The sequence below is a fragment of the Lichenostomus cassidix genome, chromosome 22 (genome assembly GCF_008360975.1).
Source record: "Lichenostomus cassidix isolate B80296 chromosome 22, HeHo_3.0, whole genome shotgun sequence".
Lineage (NCBI taxonomy): Eukaryota > Metazoa > Chordata > Aves > Passeriformes > Meliphagidae > Lichenostomus > Lichenostomus cassidix.
Window position 1 is genome coordinate 5,029,387 of NC_139502.1, and position 22,907 is coordinate 5,052,293.

The 22,907-nt window shown below is 54.0% G+C and overlaps 1 protein-coding gene across 2 annotated transcripts in view; it reads right to left on the reverse strand.

Moving 5' to 3' along the window:
* Positions 1-19,017, reverse strand: part of NUDCD3 (NudC domain containing 3) — a 30,882-nt gene extending 11,865 nt beyond the window's left edge. Inside the window, exons 1-4 of one of the 2 annotated variants that reach the window (XM_085080453.1) lie at positions 18,988-19,017; positions 18,830-18,895; positions 15,638-15,930; positions 347-479 (exon numbers count right to left, since the gene is read on the reverse strand). In XM_085080453.1, the coding sequence (XP_084936579.1) occupies positions 347-479; positions 15,638-15,930; positions 18,830-18,895; positions 18,988-19,002 (507 nt within the window). In that variant the 5' untranslated portion in view covers positions 19,003-19,017. Of the gene's footprint in view, positions 1-346; positions 480-15,637; positions 15,931-18,046; positions 18,379-18,829; positions 18,896-18,987 lie in introns of those variants that run through there. The other variant, XM_085080451.1, reaches the window with a different exon arrangement.
* Positions 19,018-22,907: the final 3,890 nt, after the last annotated feature.

The following is a 22,907-nucleotide window of genomic DNA, read 5'->3' on the forward strand; positions in this document are numbered from 1 at the left end:
AGGAACAACTGAGGAAGGGCATCCATCCCCAACCAGGCTCCAAAACCCATGCGTGAGTATGCAGGTAGTGGAAGCAGAGAGAAGCGCAGAGAGAAGCACAGAAAGGGCGAGGTAGTGCCAGAGAACCTAGCTGGGATAGAGCAGAGGACACTGCAGCACAACAGGAACACAGACAGGCTGGGATCTCAGTCCCCACCAGACACACACTGGAGAAAAAGGCACAACAACATTCCAGTCCTTCAGTAAAGGACAAGGAGCCTTCCCACTCCAAACATAGTTTCCCAGGAAAGCACAGTTTCCCAATGGAAAGGCAAATGCTAAAGACACACCACTAACACCACTTCACCTGTTTGCCTTTGATGATATGCTTGGGCACAGGCACTTTAATTTCCAGGTCACTGTAGTCTTGGGACCAGGTGTAATTCTCTCGCACAGCTCCATTGTAGCTGTCAGGGTTTGTCTGGAACTGCTCCTGTCTCCTGGTAGGGAGAGAAAGGGGTGATGTTAAATGTCAGAAAGATCAGAGCATGGAGAGAGCAAGAAATCTGAGAGCAGGATGCAAGAAACCAAAAGGGAGAGCATAGCCTCTGCTCAGCCCTCCTATGGCATTTCTAACACTGGGCTCCAGCCCATTCTCTCCCTCACTGCTGGCTCTATGACAGGGAACAGGTCTAAGTTGGCAGCCACAGGGCAGAGGGACCACAGCCACCTTGCCCACCGTGGGTGACTCATAGTACCCTCTCCCCAGTGGTGCAGTCAGGCTGTCAAAAAGACAACTGGTGAGACACATGATAGTTTGGCTGCCCAAAAGGTGCAGAGTTGGCCCCCAGAGGGCTCAGGGTGCCTTCCTGGCCACCTCTACTCCACCTCAGAGTTCCTTATTCCCTCCACTTCCCATCACAGCTGGAGCAGGGATACTCACACATGCTGGGTGTGAGCTGTCCCCCAAACAAATGTCATGGCTGTAGAGGTGGTGGCCCATGGTTGTGACCTGAGTTCACCATGAAAACACAGCATTGGCTCCCCTCACCCTGATTTTAATGTTTGGGAAGACCACCAGCTGTTATGACCAGGACAGTTGGCGATGTGGAAGTGATGAAGCTGCAAAGCAGGATGCCTGAAGAGCCATCCCAGGGTGCCTGGACAAATGAATCATGAGCAATACTCTGAACACAACACTGCCCCTTCCAGCTGTGAAAATGTCAGAAAAGCTGAGGAGACAGTTGCAGGGGTAAAATGGGGTTTATCAGATTGATAAACAATAGTCAATACAGTGTTTCCAGCCAAGAAAGGAGACCACCACATCCATATCCCTTTAAAATGCTGGGCTGGATCTATTCCACCGAACCCTCACAGAGAGGGCTTTCAAATAAAATCAAATCTCTTCTAAAGATAGCTGTGGTGCTAACAAAAGGCAGAGTTATTTTAAAATGTTTTGATACTCACCTAGGCTTCAACGTAAAGCTGGATAAACATGGGGCTCAGTGACTTACGTAAAGGGGGGGGCTCATGAAGAGCAGCCCCAAGGCACAGACAGCCCCGGGGAGCATATTCTGTGTCCCGCTGCCTTCCTGGCACCCTCACTCTGGGGAGCCCTCACAGTATGGGGTGGGCTTGGCTCCAGCAGCATGGTGCCCTGAGGGTTATGTAAGATCCACCCATTTAAATTAAATTAGGCTGTAAGACAGTCAGAGGGGCTTCTCAATGTGGCTGTGCACACCTCCTCATTTTTTTTTCTCTATGGTTTCACTGGGTGGACCAAGGGTTTCACCTGCCCTGTTACACCTGTGGTCTGGGGTGATTCTGATCCACTCCCAGGCACCAATGGCAGCATCAGGACTGGCAGTGTTCACAGGCTCCCAGTCTCAGCTGACCATTTCAGGGGGCATCGCATAATTTTTCGGGCATCTTGGCCTTGCCTGGCAGTCGCCCATTGGGTGCCCATTGCCATGGAAACAGGGTTGGCATGGCAGCGCGCACCGGGCTGGTGCGTTGGCTCCAGCTGTCGCTTCCCAACCACCCCCGGATTGTAGGAGTCAAACAGGCTGGAGGGTGGAAGGCAAATGGTGTAGGTGACCAGGGGCTGTGGTGACAGGGTTTTCAGGGCCCTATGCTTGCCCCCATGGGAAGCAAATGTGCTGAAATGCAGCAGCATGTCCCCAGGCATTGTCTTGTGTCCTCTGGTCTCCACCTAGGAACAGCCCAGTGGTGGCACGCAGCTTGGCTCACAAGGCACAGCTGTCTTAGAGACCACTCTACATCAGCCCCCAACAGGGAGGAGGGTCTGTGTACTGCCTGGGACGGCTCGGCTGGTTAAATGCCCTTGCAGGACATGTACCCATGCTGTGGGATCTGCCCAGGCACAGCACAGCTTCATGGGACTCCTGCGCCCCCACCGCAGGCTGGCCATGAGGCCGCAGGGCAAACCAGAGGACACATCTGACCTGATTTTAAACCCAGCTGGGCTTTTCTCCTCCTAAGAGAGTGTTTCCTTCTAAGCAGTGTGGGGCCCTTTATGTTCTTCTGTGACCTTCAGGGGTAGCAGCATGGAGGGGGTTTCAACACCCCACAGTCCTTGCTGCAGCACCCTTTGGTTCTCTGCAGCCTCCCTCCACAAGAAGCCCAGCTTTCTGGCTCAGTGGCCATGCTGCCCAAGGCAGAGCCCCAGCTGGCTCCTCCCAAACCTACCAGGAAGACACCAGGGGGAAGCTGGGAGTTGCCATTCTAAGTGTCTGTGGCTCCCTGCAGTCATGAAAGAACCAGACAAGAACCAGACAAGAAATGGCTGTTTCCCCTGGGCTGTTCCCCTCTGGGCGTTTCCTGGGAAAAACTCAAAAGGGAGCAGGAGGAGACACCAAGGCTTGTGAGAACAGATGCAGATCATCAAAGATGGGAGAAATCCACCACTACCAAGGCACACATGGTGAGATGCCAGCTGCAAATACCACACAGCCTCAGCATGGATAAATACAGCAGTCAGTTGCTGTCACAAAGCCATCACATCTATCCTGGATGTGCCTCCTCTCCCTCAGAAGAGCACTGGGGCTGAGCAGATCCCAGTCAGGCAGTTCTGGATGTTGCAGCCGTACTCAGAGCTTACCGAGCACAATCTCACTGCCTACGAGGGCATGAGCAGATTCATCAGCCCCACAGCCAGTGTTACCCGTGTGACAGGGAAACTGCTGGACTTGCCCTGCAGTCCAATGTCTCTTTACACAGCATAGGTACTGTGCAGGTGATGGCAGCCCAACTGTCCCTGTGGAACAGCTCTGTCATCCTCCAAAGCTGTTACTGTGCCGTAACTGAAGCATGGCTGGGTGATGGAGGGACATATCACAGCCACCTCTGCCTCCACATGCAGCTCATTGGTCAAGCTCAGCCCCACTGCCTTGGCCTTGCAGCCCCAGCCTTGCTCATCCAGTTTCAGGGGAAGAAGTTCCCCCTTGTGCCTAAACCTCCCTCCGGCCATGGCTGCCCATCCTGGGGTGTGAATTCTGGTGCCATCACTTCTCCACTCCTCTCCTCCCCAACATCCAGTCCAAATCTCTCCAGCTGTTTTCCCAAGACACCACCAGCCTCTGCTTCAGCTTTGTTTCCAATGTTGAAAATCCATGCATGTGAAACTAATGGGCTTTGTACCCCGGAATAGGCTCATCAGGGGACTCACAAAGCCTGGATTATTTTCCAGCCAGTGTAACTGCCAGCTCTGGCAGGCCACAGCCTTGTTAGGCACTGCTGACAAACGGCTGACAGCTCTACCACCTCCGGGAGCAACTCTTCCTATCCTGGAGGTTTTCCAACCAGATCACTGCCTGGTTTAACTGTGCTTAGCACACGCCAGTGGCACTCCAGAATTGGACCCTGCTCCTTGGCTGGGAGGCAGCTTCCCTCACCACTCCCAGGAGACAGCTCTGGTTCACAGCATGCTGGGCCAAACCATGCTGCCACGCTGGAGGTGGCTCTCCTGGCCAAAGGCATCCCTCATGTTGCCTCAAGAGCACCATCATGCAGCAGGCAAGAGCACCTTCTGCACCAACTCCTGCCCCCATCCCCAGACCCACCAGGTGAAGAGGGAGGCCAGATCTAGCACACAGCGTGGGTTGGGTGGCAACTGTCCCAGCAGTATGGCTGCTCCTGGTGCAATGCTCACTCATCAGACTGCTAGAATGCCTCCTGGGCTGGGGCAGGTGGTGGCAGGGCTGAGGGAAGGGAGGGTGACAAAGCACCAGCTTTTAAACCCAAGGGTTTGGCACTGCATGCACTTGGCTGCCGGGTGGTGGGGATGGTGGGGGTGGGTCTATGTGTTCTGTCTTGTTCTATTTTTGCTCGCAATGTGTCATTTTGGGGGAGGTGAAACCTTTAACAATGCACCATAGAGAAGGAGCCGAACTGTTTCCCACTCCTCAGAGCTACATGGCACAGCACGGCTGTGCTGTCCCTGGGACTGGAGCCACTCCCTACATCCGGGGTGAAACCCTCAACAGCAGCACAAGGGGACAAGACCCCCTGAGAGGTGGCAGCGCTGTCCCTGGTGGTCACGCTGGATGTCTGAGGGTTGAGTCACATGCCAAGCCCCATACACAGATTTCTGGGCATTTTTTACTCTGGGATTCCCAGCTCCATGGGTTGGTGACGCACAATGAGCTGAGCAACGTGGAATGGCAACAGCGATCCTTGCTCTGTGGACACTCAGCTGAACATGTTTCTGTCCTTGGAACTCAACAGCTGCACCACGAGCTCCATGAAAGCAGCACTGGACACAAACAAGAGCAGGAAACAAACACACCAAAGGATCTGGTTAATGTTTGAGCTGAGAAGAAGCAGGGCAGCTCACTGAGTTCATTTTCAATTAAGAGTTTCAGTGCAAGACTGCAAAGCTGAGGAAAAGACACAGCAGCATGGGAGCAGCCATTCTTCAGTCCGAGGCTGAGGAGAAGCAGAGGTGGGAAAGTGTCATGGGTGGGAACTGATACAGGCATAATCCTAAAGAACCTTTATTTTCCCCAAAAGAAGGAAAAAATTCCAAGGATTTTCAGAACAACTTAATGAAAGTGATCCTCTCAGCCTGGAGCAGCTCAGCTTTCCAAGGCAGGATCCTTGCCCTCTCAGGAAGGGAAATCCAAGATACCTGCATCTAGCAGTCAAGGATGCCATGGCTCAGTACAGCAGACACTCCCCACTCACCAGCATTCCCAGAAAGCTTCCTCCAGAGCTGGCACTGCTGCTCGCTCTTAGTCAAGGTGAATTATTTAGGCAGCTTTAAGGAAAACATGTCAAGCCAGATGTGGAGGTGGGTGAGAAAAGAAACAACCGCCACAGCTGAAGCTGGGCAGCAGGACTGGCTGATGCCAAAGGAGATGATGTGGAGAGAAAGCTGGGCTAGCAACCAACCTTTTGAAGCAACCAAGCTAGCACTGTCAGAAATGGAGACCCAGACCCGCTCCCTTATGCAAAGCTGCCCCTGAGGGAGGTTATTTCCAACAGCCCCATTCTACCCGCACTTTGCCATCACGACACATCCCACAAATCCCACAGGCACATCCTAACCACTAGAGACAGCCTCTCACTTCCACGAGACCTTCTGCCATTTGAGTGGGGAAGCAGAGGCAACAGGGAACAGAGGCATCCTGGCAGCAGACAGATAAGGATGAACACCCCAGATCCATGTTTAACCACTGTCAGAGGCCCAGTGTGATACATGAAACCATCTTCAAGCTCAAGAGGTTGCCAAGAGTGGAAAGATCTCATCAAGTACCAATGAAGCTCCGAGCAAGTAGGAAAAGAAAAAAATCAGACACTCCGCATGCCTTACCCAAATGCACATGCAGCAAGCAGGGCCTGCCAGGAGACGCTCTGCATGCCATCAATCCAGCCAGCATTTACTGAAACAAGCAGACATTTGGATCCAGGTTACTGCTCCCTAACTGCAGCTGAGAGCACGTGGCATCCATCAGCACCATAAATCCTATGGCTCCAGCACTGTGAGGACTCAGAGAGACATCAACACATTCATGAAGAGAAGCTGCTGCTGGCACATATTTGCCAGGGGCACCTGGCCACACTGCAGCAAGGGCTGGTCCCCCCTGCTCAGCTGGGAATGTTGCCCTTGGGTTGGGGGCTCCAAAGCCTTCCTGTAGCTTCCAGTGCCAGCAGTGCCAGGGCCCGAGGCCTGGTGGGAGATAGTCCCTATCCCTGGCAAGCTCTGGCCCCACCATGGTCCCATTTAGATCTGCCTGTAGCTCACAGCCAGCTTTGCTCGACTCAAAGCACCTCACTGGGCTCCCCAGAGAGCAGGAAGGGTGATACTGAGGAAGGATGAGAGGAGCAGCCCACAGTCTGTCCCCCTGAAACTGCTGCTTGCAGGTAGCACAGGGCTGCTGGGAACCAGCACCATGTCAGCAGCCACTATCCTCCTGCCGTGACAACACTTGGGTCACGCACCTAGGGTGGCCTGTCAGACCCCTGGCAGCCTCCAGGCCTTCACACTATCACAAATCCCCGCTCCCTCCTGGGGAAGCACCTTGCACCACATCTGCATCCTGCCCAGCAGGGCAGAAACCATCCAGCAGTGCCAGCTAGGCAGGCAGGCAGTGGGCGGGGGAATGGCAGAGGCCATTCTGCATCGCTGCAGAAAGGCCAAGATCACCCAAAGACACCAGCACACGCACCAGAATACAGATTTACTGGAATATGGATTTCTAGAACTTCTGCCTACTAGCTTTCCAGAGAAGAACCCAAAGTGCCTCAAGCCAGAGGATGGTAAGTGCACCCCAAAAAGCTGCTGTCAAACTTCAGCTAGAGCTGGGCAACAGTCAAAGCTAAAAAAAACAGCTTCTAAGATACTTGAGTTTGAAGAGGGTCAAGTGTGCCCTCCGTTCCTCAGGGCTCCTATGTGGGTACGGTAGCAACAGGTAGGGAAGCCAGAGGTTTAACCTCTTCAGAAAGCTGCATTCTCAAAGCTGCAGGGATTGTGTGCATGGAAAATCCCAGCTTTGTGCTCCTTCTGCAAGCAAGCTGAGAAGGAGCCTCCCCCCCACCTCCAGATTTAACATCTTTTGGCATCAAAACATCAGGATGGTTGCACTTTCTGTCTCTGGGTTCTGCTTGGGACGTGCCATGGTAGAAGAACATAGACTGTGGCTCCCAGACCTTCGCTGAGGTCCAGGAGGCACTCAGGGCTCCACAAAGGTTTCTTTGTACCAGCACTTCAACTAATGAGGGCTCTGGCACAGCACTAAGCAAGCTGAATGCCAAATCCTTTCCTTTACAGTTTGAGTCGCACTGCAGTCAATAAGCCTCAGGATCCTCTCTGATCCATCCCGATCCTCTCCAATGCTCCTTGGCTGGCAGCAAGCTCTAGCCCTCAGCACAGCAGTGGTCCAGGGCCCTCCCAATTCTCATGATTTCTTCCAGCCCAGGTGTGTTTGGTTTGCTGGAGGACAACCCAAATCCAGTGTCAGAAAAAGTCTTGTTCACCCCCAAAGTGGGCAGAAGTCTGACAGTGGTTCCCCATGGTCCACTATGCCTAAGCTCCAGAGCACACACCTCCAGGACTGCACTGTGCAGCTTGGTGGTCCAGCTCTCAAAAACAAAAAGTGAAATATGCAAGCCAGTGCCTTCCCCATCACCCTGAAACCTGAGGTATGGCCCAGCCAGGCAGTGCAGCCTAGGCTCAAGCCTGCAGTGCCCACCACCAGCATTATAAGGATCATGGAATCATGGAATTATTTTGGTTTGAAAAACCCTCTGAGACCATCAAATCCAACTGTTTCCCCAGCACTGTCAAGGCCACCACTAAATCATGTACCCATGTGTCAAATCCGCAGATTTGTTAAATCCACCCAGGGATGAGTACTCCATCATTGCCCTGGGGAGCCTCAGCCAGGGGTGGGCAGACCTTTCCATGAAGGAATCTTCCCAATATCCAATCTAAACCTCCCCTGGCACTACTTCAGGCTGTTTCTTTTTGTCCTATCAGTTGCTCCCTAGGAGCAGAGCCAGATCCCCACCTGGCTCCACTCTCCTGTCAGAGACTTGTCAAGAGTGAGGTCCCCTCTGAGCCTCCTTTTCTCCAGGGTAAACCCCTCCAGCTCCCTCAGCTGTTCCTCATATGACTTGTACTTCAAAGGTCTCCTCACCTCCAGGAAGCCTCAGAGATTTGACTTACCACCAGGATGGGACCAACAACCAAAAATCAAGCCCATCAAGACACATTCCCCTATATCCCATTGTGTCACCACGATGATGGTGAGGGTGATGGGAAGGGGTCAAGGCTCTCAGGTATCAGGTGTTCAAGACACCACCCACATGATGCCTTTGCAGCTTGACCCAGCAGTCAACCAACAAATCCATCCCCCTCCTCTGCAGCTGGAGCTCCACCAGCCCCACCGAGATGCTCTGCCCCTCTCCCTGCTGAGGAAGAATCTTGTTCTTTTCCAAGCTCACTCTGTTCAGGAGAGCTCTTAGCCGCCTTTTTTTTTTTTTTTTTAGCCATCCCGAGTTATTTACAGAGCTGTTCAACAGCGCCAACTTACTGATATTAGGCAAGTTGAAATGCCACCACCAGCTTGCAGAAGAGTGCTGGAATGCTGGCACCAGAGGGCTAAATTTCACTACTGCTGGGATATTTAGGTCAAGGACAGCAGGACAAGACTGGAAAAGACCCCTGAGATCTTTATTGTTTGCACAGAACTTGCACAACCTTGGGCTTCAGAGGTCTCCTGAGAGGGAGACCTACAGGCAGCCAACCAGGCTTCCACGGGAAAGGGGGATAAGGCAAAAGGAATCCAATGGGATTGAGCTGTGGGAACAGAGGACAAGCTCGCCTCTCAGACCCCTGCACCACCAACAAAACCTGGCCAAATCCAGGTAGTTTTCTACATTAGGCCCCTTTTGGTGAATACTGCAATATGAAACTAAGCAAACAGTGATTGCTTTTTTATCTAAGAATTGGGCACATGCTGTCCCTTGGTTTCCAGCCCTGGGATTTTCTGCTTGTTGAAAGAAAAATTTATAGGTTTTAATTCAGCTATTTTTGGTCCCAGGACCTAATTTTGGAGCTCAGTACCTTGGTAGGGCAACCAAAAGCCTTAGCAGCTCAGTGCAGGACAGGGAAACTGGCACTCTGCTGCTGATCTCAGCTACCCAACCAGAGTAGCCTGGTTCTCCATGAAAATGCTGGAAAATTGGACCCTGACTAGCTCGTCATCATCTATAAAAGGCTTGAGAGTGAAAAGGGCTGCACCAGAAAGGGCTAAGGGATTTCACCCTCAGCTTGAGTGTTTCAGCCCTTTGAAAGGATGCTTCCTGAGTAGTTGAGCTCCCACCACTATGGGAGAAGCTGCATGAATTAAAATAATTCTCCCAGCAGGAAGCATGGCCTCTCTCCATTGCAAGAAAGACTACATTTAGCAAAGATGATTTAAGTTACATTTCCCTGCTTCCCTCAGTATTACCTGGACACATTCCTCCCAGAAACCAAACACGACAGCACTGTGAGTGCAGTGCTGCAGACCCTGAGGGCCAAAAGCCTTAATGCCACCTAAGGAGCCAAGGACACACTGGGACATGTTGGCAGAAGGTGTCACCAACATAGAGCTCCTGTGAAGCTCTTGCTCTCACCTAAGAAAGCTGTCAGCTTTGGGGAGAGCTGGGAGGGGAGGGAAAGGGGTTGGGGTGATACCACTTTACTGCAGGGGGTACCATGTGGCTGGAAGAGGATTTCCTGGCCTCATTGCAAAAGCAGGACAGCCAAGGAGCAAAGAAATGGGCAGAGAACACCAGTGGGTCCACACATGAGCGTGGGGATGGCCCTCAGAACACTGGAGGATGGTGTAAGACCAGGAGCACAAGGATGCTCAAGTGAGAAACAACCATGGAAATGATGACTCTTCAGCTTAAAACCAGGCTGAAATGGGTAAATGGACATGGACAGAAGCCCACAAAAGGCAGAGAAGGGGACTGGGGAACTCACTCAATGCCTCTTCACCCGCAAGGAGAAAACAGCCACATATGGCAGTGCTGCGTGGCAGGGACCTGCTACAGGATGTTGTTGCAGAGCCTCCAGGCATGGGAGGGCTGAAATTCAGAGAGAAAAGGGAAAATAATCCCCCCAAACAGCTGAAAGACCAAGTGCTTACAGAGCCGCTGAGCCACTATGTACCAGGGCAGGGTGAAAGCACAGAGGAAGTACCACTGAACGTTCATTCTGTTCTTCTCCTCCCAGCATCTGCTGCTGATGGAGACAGGATATGGGGCCAGACGGAGCTCAGCTGTATCAGGTCAGGCCGTTCTCTGAGCTCTGTCTTACTCTTGCACATGACAGGCTTTGGCCGTGCCAGAGGAATTCCCTGTACACAGCCCCACGTGCATAAGAGGAATCAGAACCAGGACAGACTCTCCTTAAATATGGATCAAGATCAGCTGCTTTCTGGGTCAGGCTGGAAAAACACGGACTCTGAGGTGAGCTCATCAGGAAAGTCCACAGGGGCAGTAGGGAAGGAAACTGGTTTAACTGACTTCTGGCCTGGACAGTCCCAGACAAAACTGCTGATCACCTAAGGGTTCCCCCTCCCTTCTGACGGAAAAGGCGTGAGAGGAAAAAGCTGGGTACAATGCAGTCTCTGAGTCAAACAAAACTAGCCTCGAAGTCACCAGTGTGCAGCAATAGCTCCTCTTCACAGCCCTGCTTCCCCATGGAGGGTGACCAGCAGCAAAATTCCTGTCCCTAGCATCCCAAGGAGGATGCAGCCATGCCAGGAAGCCCATCCTGCAGGCACCTCGCAACAAAACGCCATCTGGGCTTCCAGTAAAGCCAAGTCGTTGCTAAGTCGAGTTATATTCACACAGGCACCTCATGGAAATTTCCCAGAGCACTGCTATGTCATCCTAGGGATGCTCCCAGTGTGTCTCACAAAGGGTTAACCCCCGAGTCACCAGGGGCTCCGGGAATGGGAGTGGTGGATCTAAGGAGAGGGCTAGAATGTTGGGAGTCAGCTCACCAGATAAATGCATTTCAGTTCAATTCTACTCTGCTTCTCGATAGCCAGCAAGCCAGGGAGTACACCAACGATTTTTGTAGGTCACTGCTGAGCCCCAACACCCACTCCCAGGGACAGCAGAGCAATATCAGTGAGACCAGCCCAATGGCAGGGCTCACCTGGACCAGGTGACCAGGGTGGTCAGGGTGACCAGGGCTCTGCTGCTCACCAGCAGCCTGTTTGCCCCCTTCCTTGGCACAATGGCACTGTGTGCATAGGGTGAATAGAGTCCCGTCCCCAGTCACGAACTCAAAAACACCTGAAGGGCCTCCTTCAAGGCCCCACAAAGCAGTGGTGGAGCCATGAAGGGCCCCCTCCTCACCTCAGCCCACTATTATGCCTGTCTCTTCCCTCCCCATGCCACAGAAGGCGAATGGCCGAGGCCACAGAGACCCCAGGGTTTCGTTCTGCTCTGCATGTAAGTGTGCCAGATCACCCAGCAGCAGTCAAAGCCTTCCTCAGGAGTGAGGTGCTGCACATCCTCCTGGGCCCACCTGGCACGGTGTTCTGTGTCCCACTGGCCCTGTTTCTAACCCTGACTGTGCGGTCCACACCCAAAGATCCTCCTCTCAGAGACCTCACCTGCCCAGATGATCTCTGAGGTACAGACCAGAGATGCCCCATCCTGGTTGGAGCACCTGGGAGAGACACAAAAGCTGGAAGGAGAAACACATAAAGGTGAGAATTTACCATCATGCACAGGCTTCCAGGACTGCCCTTCCCAGCCTCCTGCCACTACCTCTTGCCAATACATGGAGTAGAAAAGGGACTCACAGGACAGGGAGATTAGAGCTTCGCCCCCAGTTCATACTGGGAGAAAACACGGAGCAGAGGGAAGCCAGGAACCAAAGCCATAAAACACAAGCAGAGGCCAGGCTGTGCAGTGCCACACGTGGGCTGCCAGGCTCTATTTTAAATGCTGTGTGGCAAATATATGCAGGATGGAATCCAAGCTGGGGGAAGGGGAGGGTGCTGGGCAGCAGAGGTGTTCAAAATTAGGAGCTGAGCTCAGGCAAGGATGGCTTCTGGGTGCAGATGGGAGAAAAGCCAGAGCTGGGACTATGCAGCTGCAATGCCAGGAAAAACAACCCTATGGTGAGGTGTGAGGAGGGCCGTACCCAGCTACCCTCCTAGCAACGTAGGGACAGCAAGAGAGCTGGGACAGTCAGGGAAGGATGGCTGGAACACTTGGGGCAGCTGCAAGAGGAGCCTAGCTTTCTCTGTGGCACAGAGACCTCTGTCCCCCTTGGCACAGCTCCTAGCACAAGTGTCACCACAAAGACACCTCAGTCCTCAGTGTTTTTACAGGACAGCAAAGAGGAATTGATTCACATGTCTTTCACAAGAGGGGAAGGTGAGTAACTTGGGGAGACTGGCTGAGCCCCAAACTGAGCCCTGAAAATCTCCACACCTGCAAAACCGGCTTGATTCATCTGGATCGACCCTGAAAAGGCTGCTACCATCTCACTGTGCTTATCAAGATGTTCCAAACCAGCACCCCAGCATCTGAGCACAGTGCAAGGCTCTGATGGGAGCTGGCAGATCTAGGATGGTACCTGCCCTACATTTCCAGAGCCGTCAGGGTGACAGAATGAGCAAGTTTTTATATAGATTTTGGTGGCAGCGGTTTTCTTCACCAGTGGCTGGGGGGGGGGGGGGGGATAAGGGAGGGGGATGGAAAATATTTTGTTTAAGCTCTTTTCTGCATTCCTACTGCCAGGGTTGTGCATTACTCATGCACCCCTCGTACCCAGGCTGGTAGCTCTGGGTTTTGCTCAAAAGGAAGGGGGCTGTGGAGAATTAAGCAAACAGTTAAATTATTAATAGTCTGTCGGGGGGTGCCTGCCTGGCCCCCGCTGCCTTTCAGGGGGCTCCAGTGCCCCCCAGAGGCATCGAAACCAATTACAGCCCTGTGACAAACCTGTAGGCTGCTCTGCCCTACTTCAAGCTCGCAGACACCCCATTCTCCTGGCCTGCAAACCACTAGAGTCCCGGGACTGGGACAGGGCCTCTGGCACCTGATCTCACCCACCACGTGTTTAAACTGAGCAGATGCCAAGGGGGCTGCAGGTGTTCCACCCCAGTGTGTTTGGGGTGGTAGAAGCAGTAAGAGAAGAGGGAGAAGAGGCCATTGGGGAGGGCAGAAGTTGCAGTGGCAGCTGTATTCAGCTGAAAGCACCTTCTTTTCATGGCTACACCCAGGGGAGAGCTGCCACGCAGGGCTTACTGTTTAATGCCACAGCTGCAGGCTGCAAAACAGCACCTGAATGTCTGAGGTCTGATGGGCCACTCTCCAGCAGTGCCAGAACACACTCAGAGGGTGGCACATGTGAGGACTGAGTTTTAACCAGGCTCTCACCACACACAGCAGAAACCATCCCTGTTGGCTCCAACACACTGGCTGACAGACCCATCCTGCTCCCACATGGGCCCTCACCTTCCTTCCTGATCCCTCCAGTTTCCTTCCTGCAGCCCTGACATTTGTTTTCAGGCAGCTGAACTCTCCTCACACCAGCTGCTGCCCCACAACAAAAGTTCTGATGTGAAACTTCACAAGGCAAACCACAACAAATGTGGCCTGCACAGGAGCACAAGCAGCTGGCACTCAGCCCAGCCCAACTCCCTCTGCTCACAGCTTCACCGGGCCTTCAGTTTCTCCCTCTCTTCTCCACTGGGAGAAAGCTGGGCTGGACACACCCAGGCCACTGCTGTGCACTCTGGCAGGGCTTTTTTTTGACTTGCTATTTTGTCTGGGGATTGGTGCCAGACTGGCAGCCCCAGGGACAATCCTCCTTTAGCAGGAGAGCTCCAGCACAAGCACTGCAGCTGATTTCATTTTTGGCTTCTGGCTTTTTATCTTGTGGGATGCACACAAGTTACACTTAAGTACTTTCTCCTCCTCCCATCAGACCAAGTGACTCACCAGGCACCTTGCCGGTCCCCTTTACCCCCGTCCTCCCCCAAAGGCCACCACGCTCAGGCTCTTCCCCACGGCCTGCAGCCGAGGCTGCAGACCTTAACTCCATCATTGTCCTAAAATAAGGGAATCACAGAATATCCTGAGCTGGAAAGCACCCACAAGGATCACCAAATCCAACTCCTGGCCTTACACAAGACAACATCAACAATCCCACCATTTACCCGAAAGCACTGTTCAAATGCTCCTTGAGTTTGGCAGCCTTGGAGCCATGACCAAGGAGCCTGTCCCAGTGCCTGTCCCAGTGCCTAATCACCCCCTGGGGAAAGAACCAAACCGTTGCAGTCCTGTCAGTTACCATTCCACTGTTCCCAAGATTTTGGTCCTGAGACTGTCCCTTACATATGACAAGGGCCAACAGCCCCCAAGTCTGAGCTCAGAATTCTCTCTGCCCCTCACAGACGTTGGCCATCCCAGTCCTTCCAGGATTTGGGGTTCTTCCAGTGGCCCACCTCCTTCTGGCAGCTTGCTCTTCCCAGTGACATGACCAAAACTGGCTGGGAGGACAGGGATAACCAGCCCAAGCTTCCCTCCTCACCAAGCACCAGAGGGACGGCAGGGACAGGCCACAGCAAAGTCCCACGTATGGCCAGGACAGTCGTGGTGATCTGAGAGGGGCAGCGCAGCCATCACATGGGGTCTAAAGACTAGGGAGGGGAGGAGGAGACATGGTCTGCACAGCCAGCTCACAGCATCACTCCCCTGACTGGGTCAGCAAAGAAGCACAGGAACTTGAACCTCAATGGGGCATGAGGCCCTGAGCAAGGGTTGGGCAGCTCTGCCTTGGCTCAGGGTCAAGGTGATGCCCAGGGTGAACCCTAAACAGGACCTGCATTCAGGTACATGGTTCACAGGCGACGCTGGCCCTCTGGAGCTCACCTCTTGCTGCTCAGCAGACAGAGTCTGGCTGGAAGTGTCCCCGAAGCCGTGGAAGGACTTTGACACAAGGACATTTCTGCACAAATGGAGGCTGCTTGGCATTGCTGGAAAGCCACCAAGCCTGGCTAAAGAGAAAACTCTGCAGCACTTGCTTGATTTTCAAAGCTGGCCCTGCCCCGAACGAAGGGCTGGGCCAGAGACCTGCAGAGGACTCCAAAACCATCTGCTGCTGCAGCCGCCTGTCACACAGCCAGGCCTGCCAGCACCAACTTGTAGGTATTGCAGGTATCTGTGCACTCCCAGATGGCTGCTGGGATATCTCCCAGCACGCTACAGAGTCCAGCACTAACAAAAAGGTCGCAGGCTGGTGCCAGAACTTCCATGTGAGCCTTAGCCAGTGCCAGAAAAGGGACACTGCTCACCACAGCCAGTTTGTGGAGGAGTTGCGTGGCCAAGCCCAGCTTTGTGGGGCCATATACAGGATATGCCACCTCCCCTGCCCAGAACAGAGTGGGAAACCCTGTACCACCCACAGGACAACTCCTGCCCTCCTGTGGGGAGTTACAGAATGCCTCTGGCCATGAAAGCCTGCAAGGGAAATCCTCACAGCCTCCCAAAGGGCCAAGTACCTGCAGAGGAAGGTCAAAACCCAAAAGGCGCTGTGCAGGAAAAGGTGGACGTCCTGTCCATGGTTTTGCCTCCCCCCCTGCCAAGAGCATGAAGAAAGTAAAGAGACCCTTACGTTGGCAGCTCTGCTTGGGCAGCAGCTCCCAGAGGCTCCACTGACACATGGCTGGGGGCTGTGGCTCCCTGGGCTGCGGCTGATTCCTGTGTGTCTGCAGCTCCTTCGGCATCTGGTGCTGGGATGTGCTCTGTTGTCTCCACCTCAATCTCCTGAGCCGCAGGGCACAGCTTCACCCTCTCAGCAGCTGCAGCTGCCTCCTCCTCCTCCTCCTTCTTCCTCAGCTTCGCCTCCAGCTCCCGGTGCCTCTTCTCATCATCCTGCCTGGCCATCCGCTCAAACACTCGGAATGCCTGGGAGAGAAAGAGCAAACCGAGTGAGCAGCATCACCAGCTCTGCCTGGGACGCTGAGAGAAGGATAGGAGCAGCATCACACACTTGAGGCACTTACTCCTTCCTGCCCTTCCTCTTTCCACATCATATACCTACCCCAAGCTGCTTCAGTCACCAACAAAAACAGCCGTTGACTCTTTGAAAAGTCCCATGGCCATGTCAAGCACACCTCAGAAACTCCTGGGAGCATTTTGGAATTGTTTCTAGGATTGTGTTCTGGCAGCCAACCTCACCCCAGCCTGGGAAGAGGGCTGATTACTCCAGGGAAAAGCAGAGTGGTGAGATCCAGCTCTTGTCTGGGAGGGGGCTCCAAGGGAGCCTCCCCTTACCCCATATTCCAGGGCTCACCCAAAGATCATTTACAAGCCTGGACTCAGACAAAGCCTCCAACGGGCAAAGAGGATGAGCTGCCCCAGGAGAAGCTGCAGAACAGCTGACCTGGTGCTGGTTGTGACCAAATGGACAGGTGCAGGAGACGTGATTCCAAGAGATGTAATCCTACCCTGCACCTGGCTCCTGGCCATGCCTGTCCAGGCTGGAAGTCAGAAGTGAAGCCCGCAACTGCATCTGCAGCAAGGGATGATTGCGACTCAGAACCTGCACCTGCTTCTTGAAAGGGCTGCAACTTCTCCCACCTGAGTGCCAGGGCATTGGCACTGTAAACACATTCTGAAAAGTTTGCAAGCATCAAACACGGCCCTCCTTTGCTCCCCAGGTATATTTTGGAGGCAGATTTAATGCTTCCAGCAGTGGACTGGCACACCTGCTCGATTCGAGTCTTCCTCGGGGACCTAGAGGTGCAAGACAAAGGACATGGCCAAGGGAGGGCTCCTGCCAGTACAATCACAACAGGACAGATGCTTGTGCCACTCACCCCAGCCTTCCTCCCCAGGCAGTGAGCAGAGGGGAGGAGGTGGAAGAGGTGAGTGCCAGCCCTACGTGGATCATGCAAAGCAACACCTCAGAACGGTGTCCCCTGGACTGCAGTTGAGTCAGGATGAGGAGGAACAAACCCCTTCCACACTATTCCTATGCTCTGGGTACCTTTGGTTGCAGCCATGAGGCCACCCTAACTAACACCTTCCCATGGCGTAAACACTGCACCTCCTTCCTTGTGCCCAGCCCCAAACAGCCCCGGGGGGGACACAAGACAGGAACCCCATCAGCACTGCCCCTCTGCCCAGTATTTTGAGCTGCATGCTGTTCCTCTGCAGCCTGAGCCCCCTCTGGGGTCCCCCCTAATCCACAGATGCCAGCAAGGGCTACCCCGGGGGGTGAAGAGGACCCCCAGGTGCCACGAGGCATTGCAGGGAGGGACAAGACCCCTGTCCCTCTCACCCATAACACACCAGGCCTGATGCGCCTGGGAAGGAAAACTCATCCAGTCCGAGCAGACAAATACCCTAAAGCCAGCCTCATCCTAAGTTTTACGAACTCGTTTGCTCCTTGTCAATGAAAGTTAATAACAGACCAGAGAAGCCCCAAGTCAAAGCTGCTCCAACACCGAACCAGGCAGGCCGGGGCTTTTTCCCCCTCCCGTCTAGGAGCCGGACCAGCACAATGCCGGGCACAAGCTCTCGCTGAGCGGAACCCAGACCTGCTTCCCCCCACGACTCCCGGGTCCTCATCTGCCTCCTGACGCTCTCTGGGTTCTCTGCTCCCACGGCTCCTGGCGGCAGCTCCCTGAGTCCACCCTGGCCCGGTGCTCCCAGAGCCAAGCTCCGAGTGGATGTCGCACCCCGACTCTTCCCACCGGGGTCTCGCAATCCTCGCCTGCCTCCGGGTCTCCTCTTTTTCTCACGAGGGTGACGCTTCGCCCCCGCTTCAAGGGGCCTCTCCTGCCTTCCTCTGCGCTTCTCCATGCAGCGCCGGTGCCCCGGGGGGCTGCTGTGTTGCCCGACCATCGCCCTGGATCCCCCGCCCTGCCCGGACCTAACCCCACCGCCGGCCTGACACAGACACCGCCCGGCCCGGGAGACATGGCCCGTTCGGCTCGGCTCGGCTCGGCTCGCCGGCAGGGACCGCGCTGGCCGCCAGCACAGCCAGGCTGCGTCATCCCCCGGGACCCGCCGGTACCTGCAAGGCCATGGCCTGCGCCGCGCCGGGCGGGAAGCCCAGGCGGTCCCCGGGCCTCAGGAGGAGCCGATAGAAGTCGGTCTTGCGGTAGAGGAAGCCGAAGAGGATGCGTAGGAACTCCTCCACGTTGCCGACATGCTGCAGGATGCCCAGCAGCGCTTGGTCGTACATGTCGGTGAGCGCGGCCTCCATGGCGGCCCAGGGCCCGCTGTCACGGCAACGGGTTCAGCCCCGCTTCCGGTCCGCCCGGAACCCGCCCCGCGTATATGCATTCCGGCCTCCCCGGAGGCCACTACAGCCCCACTGCGGGTTCCCGGCCCCCCAGTGGCACCGCTGGGACCTCCTGTCGCCTCCCAGTCCAAGGGGATGCCCAGACCCCGCGCCCCCATGTCTCCAGTGTACCCCTCCCCATACCCTCCATGTCCCCCATGTCCCCGGCCTCCCCATTCCTTCGCCATTCCCTGCTCAGCCCCCGCGACGAGGGGGCGGGGCTGCAGGACCGGCTCCGAACCTCTAGGTGGCGCCAAGGCCCCGCCGCCACTGCGCCGGGCGGGGCCAGGACCGAGTGGTGGGAGCTGAAGTGGCGCCAGCCCGGGTCCGTTGTGGCGGGCGGGTGCGGCTCGGTGGGTTCCAGCGTTGCTCCCGCCGGCAGCCACCGACCGTGTCTGGAGCCCGCCTGCGTTCAGGACTGGGGGAGCTCCCAGAGCCGTCCCCTCGCTTCTTCCCCCCGGTCTCCAGCCTGGTGCCACCCCGGCCACTGTCACCCCTCGGCCTGTTCCTCACCTGTCGCAGGATAGGTTTATCCAGCCGTGTGCGGGACGTTTGGTCCAGAAAGGTCCCGGGACAAAACTGTATCAAAACCATATAGAAATCCAAAGCGATTTCGTCAGCTGCTCCCCTTGATTGACTTGAGCAAGACTGTGACCATCCAATGAACTCACCCACCAGACACTCATCCAACACTGCCTGCAAATTCACCTGTCCGGGGGAGAGAAGAGTGTTACAGGTGCCATGTCAACAGCCCAGAGAAGTGCCATCTGTAGTCCACCCTTTGTCCCCGGGTGGAGTTGCTCCATCGCAGAAGGTTGGTCAGGCAGGACTTGCCTTTGGTGAAGCCGTGCTGGCTGGCCTGAATGACTTCCTGCGCTCCATGGGCCTCAGCACAGCTCCCAGGAGGATCAGTTTGTTATAACTGAAAACGAGTCAATCGAAATTTAGCAGCAAAATTTTTATATAAAGCAGATTACAAGATAGCAATGGTTATATACATTAATTAAAATTCAGAATTTAGAATATAAGGCTGGAGGCAATAAGCAAAACAGTGCTGGGTGTGCCTGGGAGTCTCTGCTCCACATACAACAACAACTTCGGTCTAAACTTTTCCTTTTTATACATTCTTTAGTTTCGTTTCTCAGAAATTCCCACTCCCCTGAGTTCCCAGTTTTCACATCATGCTCTGTCTCCCGTGCTTGTGTTCTGCTCTTGCTGGGGTCTATTGCTGGGGGTCATAACGGGGATGGTCCTTTGCGCTTGCGTCTTGCTGTTACTAGGGGTCCTAAAAACTACAAAGCAAGCAAAAGCTAGGAAAAAGGGGGGTGGGCTAAAAAGCAGTTACAGCACAATTTCTATAACTCAACTACAGAAACTTTATTTTCTAAAAAGTACCAATGCAGTCTGGTATCTTTCCATGCCCTATAAGGAAAATCCTGTCTTTGAGTCTCGGTTTATTTCTTATAAGGACAACCTCACTCTTCATAGAAGTCTTTGTTGCTAATTGTTTTGAAGGCTTGAGATGCTTTATTTCTTCACACAAATCATACCTGCATATATTACAAGTTCCGTAATCTTCCTGGGCACAGAGCTGAGGCTGAGGACTTGGTAGTTCCCAGAGTCTAGGTATTTCTTTTCAAACAGACATAGATCCCATTCATGAACATTTTTATGTCTATAGTAACACTGGAACAACATACTTTGCTCTGTGTTTTTAAACATGTTTACAACTCAGCAGATACCTTTCAGGTTATTTATAAGTTGTTTTCTTGGTTTGAATGACAAGTGTCTGCTGAGGAAGGCAGGAACCTGCCTTAGAATAGAGAATATGACCCCCCTTCTCTCTGAATTATTATCACTTTGAAATCAAGGTGCTTTCAGGCAAAAGATATGGAAAAAGGAAAAGTGGTTCTTTACTAGTATTTATAACAAGGCAATTATACAGAAATAAACAGAAAACAACAGTTCAGACAAAGTCAGAAAACAACGGTTCTGACAAAGTCAGAATACAACCTGCCCCCCTGTTGTTCAGGGTGGTGGTAGCAGTCTAGTTAAATGGTGGCTGCAGTCCCGTTGGACTGATGGATGTGGTCTGGTTGAAGTGGTGATCCTGAAGAAAGGTCTGGTCCACCTCTGGAGATCCAGTGGAAAAGGTGTAGTAGTGTCCCAGAGTCTCAGCTTATATGCAGGTAGGAACGTTCAGTTCCTCCCCTCTGGACAGGGCATCTCACAATGAATGATGTAATCTTATGAGTCATTCCTGGAGACCTTGATGGCCCTCAGTGGAGATGGCCCCCCTGACTGGTGTTATCAGGACTGAGTCATGCTGAAGTTAAAGAACACTACCCCACCTGTTTTTAACACCTTATGAAGATAGTAATAGAATACATGCTTTTTGGTTACACCTTCCGGGTAACTAAGACAGTTGTCTAAGGAACAAACTGAAAGTAGTAAAGATTTTTATCAAAAACCCATCTACCTGGCAATCGTGCATTAGCTTCCGTTAAATCTGAATTCTCAGTTTGGGGCTGGACACATTGTTGATCTACATATGGGAATAAAACACATAATCTTAAATTTATCTTGGGAAAGTGGAGTTGCCCTTCCCCATCACCCAGGGCTTCACTTGATGGCTGTGACTTTTCCAATAGCACAGAGAGAGAGGCCTGTGACTCCATCAGCCAGTTCCCTCAGAGCTCCAAGATGCACTTTGGCAGCACATGCTACTTTTGCCCAGCCCAGAAGTTCTGGGCTTTTCCTCTTTCACTCTGTCTTTCAGACAGAGGACCCTTGTGGCCCCGAGGGTGGTGGGCAGTGGCAGTGCAGCTGGTACAGGGACAGGAGCCCTGGAGCAAGGACAAGGCTCATGGCAGGGCAGCGAGTGACCAAGGCTGATGCTAAATGGGACTGCACCTTCCCAGGGTCCACACCTTGGATGGGGTCCAGGGTTTGGATAGGAAATGGGCAATAACGAGAGATGAAGATTCCAGGCACTGTCTGATCAGTGCTAGGATTTTTTTCATCTTATTCTCCTACTTCCCACAAGTTCAGCCAAACCGGGGGAGGAGGGTCCCTGCCTGGCCTGCAGCTGATCCCTTGCCACTCTTGGGGTGATTTGGCTGCAGCAGTGAGGCACAGCCAAGCTGCAGAGCCGAGTGCAGGGGACACCAGGCAGGGCACATTGCTGTGAGGCTTTGAAGGGTTTTGCACCCATCCCTGTCCCCACTGCAGGGAACACTGCTCGTGCTTAAGATGAAGGTGCTGTATCCCTTGTGTTTGTCCATCCCTGGCTCTGTTCCCTTGTCCCAGGGATTCTGTGCTGCTTTCTGCAAGAGGCTGTGGCTGTAGAGTCCTGCACAGACTCGTCAGATCTGGCTACTTCCCCCAAGGACGGGGACAGGGCAGTCACCCCCGCCTCTGTCGTCCCAGCTGGCCGTGCCTCAGCCCTGGGGGCAGCTCAGTACCTATCAGGGCTGGTTCTCATTTGGGGCTTAGCACAGCTGCTGCACCTCTTGAGTGCTGTTCTCCAGTGCCCCCAGTACTCCTCCCCGCTCCCACACAAAGCAGTTTGGAAAATCAGCTTTTAATGGAACACACCCAAGAGTAAATGTCTCAAAATATTACAATCTATCACCATTCCACGCTCAAATATACCCACGACTCCCACAGCAGTGCTGGCTGCCAGAGCCCAGCATTTGCCGGGGGTGGGATTTCGCCCGCTGCTCTTCTGCTTCTCCTCCCACTTTTCATGTCCCTTGTGCCAAGCTGGGACATGGCAGGCCAAGGTAGTGGTGGGTCCTTCCCTGCACCCCAGCACAGCTCCCGGGGCTCCATTCTGCCAGTGGTGAGTTGCTCCAGATTCAAGACAGTTGGTGCTCTTGGAGACACTGCAATGGGGCTGAGCAAGTCTGCTGGCAGTGAGACCAAACCAGCATCTCTGTGGGGGATGGCTCTGGGGCCCCAAGGCATGGGGATGCTGCTGGGATCATCCTTTCTGACCAGGGAGCAGTCCCAAAAGATCTCCTTGGGCAGTGCCTTGGGGAGGATGTGGCTGGTGGCTGGGATGCCCTGGGATATGTGGCTGCTGGGGGATGCCCCCACAGTGGTGGCTATGATGGTTATCAGCAGCACCATGGGGGCTGGGGCCACCTCTGTTCCTCTTTGTTGGTGCCAGCAAAGTCTCCAGGTATGCGGGCCACTGGACTTCTTTGCACTCCTTTGGTAGGTGGTGAGGTGTTGTGATGGGCCCCTCTTTTCTGGGCATCCCCCAGGCTGCCCCAGAGCAGTGGCAGTATGGCCCAGCATAGAGGTGGCCAGCAAAGGTGGGTTGGTGCTGGTCCGCTGGAGACAGAAGCTCTGGGAGGTGAAGAAACAGCTGCATGGTGCCCTCACAGACCTGGGCAGGGGAACCTCAGGGGTACTTGCCAAGCTGTACTCCATTGCTGACATCTCCCAGCTCTGTGCCAGGCATATGGGGAGCTGGTGGCCAGGGCAATCCTGCAGTGGGTGGGCCAGTGGGATGGGCGGCAGATTGTCGCTGTTGGACCATTAGCTGTTGGAGTGAAGAGATGAGTCCTTTCAGAGTGCTAAA